A 7940-nucleotide genomic window follows, 5' to 3' on the forward strand; every position below is an offset into this window, starting at 1 on the left:
ACTGTCCCCCATCAGGAAGAGGAGGTACTCTGCCTTGACTCCGCCGATGTGTTGAAGACCCTGAGGAGAGTCAACCCCTGTAAGGCCCCTGGCCCCGACAACATTCCTGGGCGTGTGTTCAGGGAATGTGCAAGTCATCTGGCTGGGGTCATCACAGACATTTTTAACACCTCGCTGGGCCAAGCCACAGTGCCGGCGTGCTTTAAGACTGCCTCCATCATTCCGGTGCCGAAGAAACCTCAAATCACCTCATTTAATGATTACCGGCCTGTTGCACTGACTCCGGTTATGATGAAGTGCTTCGAAAGGCTGCTTAAAGGTCACATCGTTTCCAGACTCCCCCTATTATTTGACCCGTTCCAGTTTGCCGACCGGCAAAACCGCTCCACTCAGGACGCCATCTCCTCCGTTCTTCACCTGAGCCTGGCTCACCTGGAGGAGAAGAACACCCATGTGCGGAGGCTGTTCCTGGACTTCAGCTCAGCGTTTAACACCATCATCCCACAGCATCTGGTAGGAAAATTGGAACACCTGGGCTTCAACACCCCCCTTCGCAACTGGCTGCTAGACTTCCTCAGCAACAGACCTCAGTCAGTCCGGGTCGGACAGAACACCTCTGATGTCATCACCCTCAGCACAGGCTCCCTTCAGGGCTGCGTCCTGAGCCCCCTGCTGTTCACCCTGATGACACACGACTGCGTCCTCAGGTTCACCACCAATCACATCGTGAAGTCAGCAGACGACACAACGGTGGTGGGGCTCATCAGAGACAACAACGACCTGGACTACAGAGAGGAGGTGGAGCAGCTGGTGGGCTGGTGCAGAGAAAACAGCCTGATCCTGAATGAGGAGAAGATGAAGGAGATCATCGTCGACTTCAGGAAAAAACAGCCTCACCACGCTCCACTGATCATCAACAGCTCAGCTGTGGAGGTGGTCAGCACCACCAAATTCCTGGGGGTCCACATCACAGAAGACCTCACCTGGACTATGAACACTACGGCACTGGTCAAGAGGGCACAGAAGCGCTTGTACTTACAGCGGAGGATGAGGAGAGCCCACCTGCCCCCACCCATCATGAGGACGTTCTACAGGAGCACCATAGAGAGCATTCTGACAAGCTGTCTCTCTGTGTGGTGTGGAGGCTGCACCGCCTCCGATTGGAAGAACGTGAGGAGAGTGGTGAGGACAGCAGAGAGGATCATAGGGGCTCCTCTTCCCTCCATTCAGGACATTTCATCTCAGCGCTGCATGTCCCGTGCCCGTAACATCATCAATGACCCATCACACCCCCACCATGGACTGTTCTCCCTGCTGCCCTCTGGGAAGAGGTTTGCAGCATCCGCTGCAGGTCCACCAGGTTCTGCAACAGCTTTTTCCCTGCTGTCATCAGACTGTTGAACACTAGAACTGTTGAGCTCTAAACTGAACTCTGCATCACACATTCACAGAACTGTACTTTATGACACTACGGACCTCTATCTTGCACTATCTCGCACTACCAACTTTACTGAACTTGTATAAACCCTTTAAATAGAAGTTTAATACATGGTTTAGCATTCCTCTGCACACTCTTGAATACTGTTTTGCCTACTTGCACTATTGCATAATTATCACTGCTGCACTTTATACTTATTTTTAATATATATATATATATATATATATAGTATATGTATATATATATATTTTCATAGGATATGTTACTTCTATTCAACTGCAATATCACTACTTTGTTGTAAGACGTATGCAACGGAATTTCGTTTTGTATGCACCATGTGCAGACAAGATGACAATAAAGTTTGTCTAAGTCTAAGTCTAAGTCATGTCAGGTCAGCTGTCTGGAGAGAGAGAGAAGTCAGGACCTGCGGGCGGAGCACCACCGTGCCACCGCCGCCATGACGGAACTCAAAAGCAAACTCCATGAGGAGAAGCAGAAAGAGTTAGCCATTACCAGGGAGACATTACTGCGGCAGCATGAAATGGAGCTGATGAGAGTGATCAAAATCAAAGATGGAGAGATCCAGCGACTGAATGCCTTGGTCCTCAGCCTGAGGGACGGCTCCATGGACAAGGTGATCCGCTCTATCCGTGTCTGACTATCCGCACGCCACGTCGGGCTTCGATGCGGCCGCTACCGTATTGTGTAGCTTGTCCCCAGTAAGCGTCGCGGCGCTCCGTTGCGGTCTCAACGGCCCGGTGTGGCGCAATGTCTGCTCAGGTGAGGAGGGGGGGCGCTTTGCTGGCGGAGGTGGAGGAGACGCGGCGGTGTCGGGAAACCGAGCGGTGTCGCCTCCACCAGGAGCGCGGAAGAAGCCCTGGCAGCGGCCCGGCAGGCCTGGCAGTCCCGAGCGGCCGAGGTCCGATCGGCTCATCACCAGCATCGGGAGGAGCTGAGCCGAACCAAGAGAGACTGCGAGAGGGAGATCCGCCGACTGGTAGGACTGATCAGATGCGCGGTGCTTGGCTATGTTCCCAATTTCGTTGTATACCTGCAGTGCAATGACACCTAAGGCATTCTATTCTATTCTATTTCACAAGAAGAAAATGTCCGGTTGCTCGCTTCGCTTTTGTCACAGCAAAGGTGTTCTAGTCGATTCAAGAAAAAAAATTGGCCGGTTGCTCTCTTTGTTTTTGTCACAATTCTGGCAAATGAGTTTGCCCGCCTGCCTGAGCGCTCCCCGTTTGTACATCCAGACGGATGAGATCAAGCTGAAAGACAGAGCGGTTAGTGTTTTGGATGAAGCCCTGGGGCCGGCCACGTCCACCGCCTTCAGCTGCAGACTCAGGCTGCCGAGCAGCAGATCGCTGCCCTGAGGGATTCCCAAAGGGCGGGCCTAAACTACCCTGGAAGTGGGGTCAACGCCGCTACTAGCAATCCTCTTCATTGCGTAAGCCACCTCATCACACACTTGCAGTACGCATGACTTAGTTCGTTGCTGGAGGAAGGTAGCACAAAAACAGTTTTGAACTTTGAACGAGTGCTTGTGTGTGTGTGTTGCGGGGCGTTTTCAGTCTCAGGAGGATCGGGACACGCGACGGTTTCATCTGAAAATCGCTGAGCTCAGCGCAGTCATCAGGAACTTGGAGGATCGAAACGCCCTGCTTTCTGAAGAGCGCAATGAACTGGTAATTTATTGACGGCACGCTTGAAGGTTTGCGCTACGTTTGATGCGCGCCATCCAGCGAGGCACCCATTGCGCTTGCTTATTAGTTGAGCGGCGCGTCGAGTCGGTTGCCTGGTAGATGTCTTTTATTGGGAGCCAAAGCCACGATTCCGTTCAAACCGATGCAAAAGGAATGGATACGTTCTGGCCCGCGTGTTGTGCGTCTTTCACATCCCGCACTTCATGCTTGCAGCTAAAGCGACTGAGAGAAACAGAAAGCCAGTTTCTGCCACTCCTGTACAAAAACAAACGCCTGAGCAGGAAGAATGAAGAACTCTCGCTGGTGCTGTGTCGCCTTGAAAACAAAGTGCGCTTTGTCACCCAGGAGAACGAGGAGATGGCAAGCTTGGTAAGTCGACGCGGACAACGGCGGCGTGCCAACAGAGTCCACTGCATTTGTGTTCCACAGAGAAGGCCTAGTTCGCTCAATGACCTGGACCGCGGTTGCGGCCAGCAGGACGGTGAAATGGAGTTCCTTCAAGTTGTGGAGCAGCGGCACATCATCGACGACTTGTCCAAGGTCTTCAGGCAGGCGACTCGGTGCACGTACGGCAGCGCCACGCTCGCTCGCTGTCGCCAGGAAACCTTTTCCGTCCAAAGCTTGGCCGGCGGCCGCCATCCAAAAAATTGGCCCCTTAAATTCCGACCTTTCAAGCAGGAGCATTGTGCGCACGCGTTTGAACACGCTTTAGACTTGTTTTGCCGTTTTCAGCAGCTCAAAGCTCCCGTTTTGTCAGCGCCTTTGCCACTCGCTGTGCGCTGAAAACGACGGACTTGCCCGGCTGCTCAGCCCGTCAACCATGAGCCGCGAGCGCGACATCATTGTCCGTAGGCAGCTAGTGGCAAAATGCACCCTGTTAGAGTTGCGCTCGCTCCAACTTATTTTGCAAGAACCACACGGGAGACAAGTAAGTTCTTTTGGACACCTGCAGGTGGAGAGTCCATCCGTTGTACGAATGAAGTCTGACTCTCGGCTCCTGCACGAGCATTTTAATTAAGAGAAACAGGGTGGGTGTAAGAGTGGATTGAATAGAGGAAGCCCTTGACCTCTAGTCAAAACATAGCAAGGGGTGTTTTACGACTTTGTGTAGGAAGGGATAAGCGATAGGGATAAATAAGGGATAAATAATATTATTTATTACAGGTTGCAGTCAAAGTCAAAGCAACATAATGATACGATAAAGATAATCTGGAAAACCCTGACACACCCTGTAGTTGTCACTTTTGGAAAAGACGAGCGTCCCTCCAATCATCGCCGGTGACGTGTTTTTCAGGCTCTGGAGACAGGAGCTCATGTCAGAAATGTCATTGTGAGCCGCGTTTGTTTCTGCGCCGGAGCCGTTCGTTCCCTTTGCATCCAAAGAATCTCAAAGGCGGATTATTTGTGTCGACAGGAGAGAGATTTGCTGCTACGATACCGACGTCGAGAATCTCTGAGGAGGAACAAAGCGTGAGGTCCTGCAAGGTGAGTCTGTTTGTTTGCGGCTGCTTGGTGTTGCGCAAGATGAAATAGCCTTTTTCTCGCTATCGTTCCTCTCGTCGATTCATCGTGAGGTGTCGCTTCAGTTTGTTCAGAGAGATGTTTGCTTCCGCGCCCGCAGGTCATCGAAACATTTTACGGCTACGACGAAGACGTGTTGGTGGACTCGGACGGATCGTCCTTGTCTTTTCACACCGACAGAACCCCCGACACGGAACCTGAAGAGGTAGCCCGCCATTTCTGCCAGCGTATTGGCACCAAACATTCCTCTTCAGCCTGGAATCGGACTCGTCTTTGCGTCGCGGGTGCTTTGTCGCCGGTCTGACTGATTCTGGTACTAGTGCTGTGTTGCATTGGTGTGTGCATGAAGAGGCGGAGCTTCGCTACCGCCAGCTGACGCAAGAATATCAAGCGCTGCAACGAGCCTACGCTCTGCTAGCCCAGACCAGCGAAGGGGACTACGACGCCGAGAAGGAGATCAAGGTGGCGCCCCTTCCCGCAACCCCCGGCCGGGTCGCAGCCTCCCCGTTCTCACCCAGCCTCGGGTGTTCTCTGGTCTGAAAGGAGGAGGAGGAGCCTCCCTCCTCCTACTTTCAGACCAGAGAAAAGCTGATGGTAGAAATGGGTCACTATCAAAGCAGAGTAGCAGATCTGGAGTCAGCGCTGAAGCAACAAGGACAGGTAAGCTCATCAATGAGCACACCTTTTTCTCAGACAAAATAGCTACATTCTTCAGTCACTCATTCGTCTGGCATTACTGGACCAACCCCCCCCCCGAATGTGGCTGGGAAAGTGCGGAGAAAAGCAAATGTCATTTTCCAGTCAACCAAAGAATTTGTGGATGAAAATGACACAACATTCCAAAGCTGTCCACGCGTTTGTCTCTTCTAGAATGTCAAGTGGGTGGAGGAGAAGCAGCTGCTGCGTCAGAGCAATCAGCAGTTGGCCGAAAAGGTGACGGAAAGAAAGGCGCTGGGCGGAGTCGCTTGGCGTCACACCCGTCGGGAAGCCCCGCAGATGAGGTCTGGCTGTCTTTTCAGGTCAGGCGGATGGAGGCGGAAGAAGCGCGTCTGAAAGAGCACATCCAGGATATCCGAGACCAAAACGAACTGCTTGAGTTCCGCATCCTGGAGCTGGAGGTGGGAAGACTCGCACAAGCGTGTTGAGGCCAGAGATGTGACGGACGGACGGACGGACGGACGGACGGATGCATGCCTCTGCCTTTCAGGAGAGGGAGTGGCGCTCCCCCGTCTTGAAGTTTCTGCAAGTCCGTTTCCCAGACGGCCTCAGCCCTTTGCAGATCTACTGCGAGGCCGAGGGCGTGAGCGTACGTAAGGCGTCCCTCGCAACCCTAACCTTAACCCGAGGTCCCAGAACACCTTACATTGCTCCTTGCGCCTTTCCCCCGGACATCGTCATCAGTGATCTGATGAAGAAGCTGGACATCCTGGGCTATAACGCCGTAAGTGTATGTCGAACTCCTTATGTTCGCACTCCACGAGACTCGGCGGCTCAAATGTGACTTTTGGAAGGCTTTGCGCTGAAAGAAGCTTGTTGACGCTGTGCCTTTGGGCTCTTCTATGTTCTGCAAGCAGAAGGGCTACCTGGATGAAGATTTGGACTTCAGGAAGTGTTCCATGGACCAGGCTCATAAGGTAAGCCGCCCTCAAATCTCCCGCCGGACCACTGATGGACGAGGATTGCGGCCCAGAGGATCCTGGAGCTGGAGGCCATGTTGTACGAGGCGCTACCGCAGCGGGACTGCCCCGCCACGGACGGCGAAAAAGCCAGCCACGCTGGCGTGAATGACGTGCTGACGGCGGATCAGAGAGAAGAGCTTAGGAGCGCCGTGGACCAATGGAAGCGAGCCCTGATGTGCGAGTTGAGGGAGCGCGACGCTTGCATCCTCCAAGAGAGAATGGATCTGCTGCACAGCGCGCAACAGGTAAGGGCCCAAAGCCAGCCCGGCACTTACTTGCACGCTTACTGGCTTTTGAATGCCACTTTCCATTTGTCCGTCCTAGAGGAACAAAGAGCTGAAAGAATTCATCGAAGCTCAGAAGAGACAAATCAAACAATTGGAGGAGAAGTTTCTGTTTCTCTTTCTATTCTTCTCCTTGGCCTTCATTCTGTGGCCCTAACACCAGCTGGTGAGTGAGCTCCATCGGCACCGCACTCGACACCTCCGATACACTGCCAGCCGGTCTCAGACGTTGGCAGACGCTCCGATGCCAACGTATACCCCCCGCCACGGTGACAGAGGCACCGCGTCACACCGGCGCTCATCCAATCAGAAGGCAGGAAAAGCAAATTCACATGCAGGGCACTTTTGAACCAGAAAAGAGCGCCACAAAAAACGGTTGTTGCCCCAAACGCGCACTAAAAAGGGTCAGAATAACAAGAGTCCCACTGGCCAGCCGGGGCCACCCGTCCAGCTGTTTCTTCAGGGGGGAAAAAAATTGGAGTCACCGGTGAGTACATTTTGCATTTAGCTCTGCTTTTCTGCTTCTGTCTTCAAGTGTGTGGCATCCTGCGATCAAAGATTCAGCCAACCCCAAAGCGGTTGACCTCAACGTCCCACCACCATGCCTACCAGAGCAGGTGACGTGATGCTTTGGACATCCTTCCGTCTCAGATGCCCAAAAGTACTCTTTCTTTTCAAAGGTGCAAATAAATCCAGCGTGGGCGGAACACGCACGTCTTCGGTTTTTCCCGCTTTGTTTGTGTGACAGCTGTTGTGAAAATTTTATACAAATAAAGTTGTATAGTACAGGTTTGGCCAAGCCGCAACTCCCGAACCGCATGCGGCTCTTTTATGTTCATATCAACATTTGTGTGTGTGTGTGTGTGTGTGGGGGGGGGGGGTGTTGTGCGTGTTGGCTTCACTTGAGTTCAATTTGGTATTTTGGTCAAAAGCGCATGTGGTGAAATTCCACAAAGTAGGATGGGCAAACACATTTCTTTAAACTATGAGTGTCAATTGGGCTCTCGAAATGGCAGGGAAAAGATGCACAGCAAAACGAAAATACGTAGATGAACGCAGGACGTTTTAATCAGAGTGGGAAAGTTTCTATTTTTTGTTGAACGTGATGGCAAACCATTCTGCCTGATATGTCAGACCTCAGCGCATTTCAAAGATTCAAATCTTCAGCGCCATGCACTTCAGCTCACTCCATGCTAACATTGATCAGGCGTCGAACCCGCAACATCATGCTTAAGAGGTGGCCATGCTAACCAGTGCGCCATTATGTCAACGCATAATAACTAAGTCTACTGATCAAAACAGCGGTTACTAT

At 52.3% G+C, this 7940-nt stretch overlaps 1 protein-coding gene across 1 annotated transcript; it reads left to right on the plus strand.

Annotated features, from left to right (window-relative positions):
• Positions 1-4341: 4341 nt before the first annotated feature.
• On the plus strand, positions 4342-7292 carry LOC148401244 (janus kinase and microtubule-interacting protein 3-like). Its single transcript, XM_088368437.1, has 10 exons — positions 4342-4629; positions 4766-4870; positions 5017-5127; positions 5209-5325; positions 5536-5598; positions 5685-5783; positions 5873-6106; positions 6240-6299; positions 6356-6589; positions 6669-7292. Exons 4-10 carry the CDS (start codon positions 5257-5259, stop codon positions 6783-6785), a joined length of 876 nt encoding a protein of 291 aa, XP_088224563.1. The 5' UTR covers positions 4342-4629; positions 4766-4870; positions 5017-5127; positions 5209-5256; the 3' UTR covers positions 6786-7292.
• Positions 7293-7940: the final 648 nt, after the last annotated feature.

This window comes from Syngnathus floridae, chromosome 2, assembly GCF_059516105.1.
Source record: "Syngnathus floridae isolate MCC-2025c chromosome 2, RoL_Sflo_1.0, whole genome shotgun sequence".
Classification (NCBI taxonomy): Eukaryota; Metazoa; Chordata; class Actinopteri; order Syngnathiformes; family Syngnathidae; genus Syngnathus; species Syngnathus floridae.

What these genes read in the sequence shown, in the direction of transcription:
- LOC148401244 (XM_088368437.1), top strand. Translation starts at nt 5,257, where the DNA reads ATGGTAGAAATGGGTCACTATCAAAGCAGAGTAGCAGATCTGGAGTCA. An exon ending in CGCTGAAGCAACAAGGACAG is followed by an intron (nt 5,326 to 5,535) that starts GTAAGCTCATCA and finishes TGTCTCTTCTAG; the next exon opens with AATGTCAAGTGGGTGGAGGA. An exon ending in ATCAGCAGTTGGCCGAAAAG is followed by an intron (nt 5,599 to 5,684) that starts GTGACGGAAAGA and finishes CTGTCTTTTCAG; the next exon opens with GTCAGGCGGATGGAGGCGGA.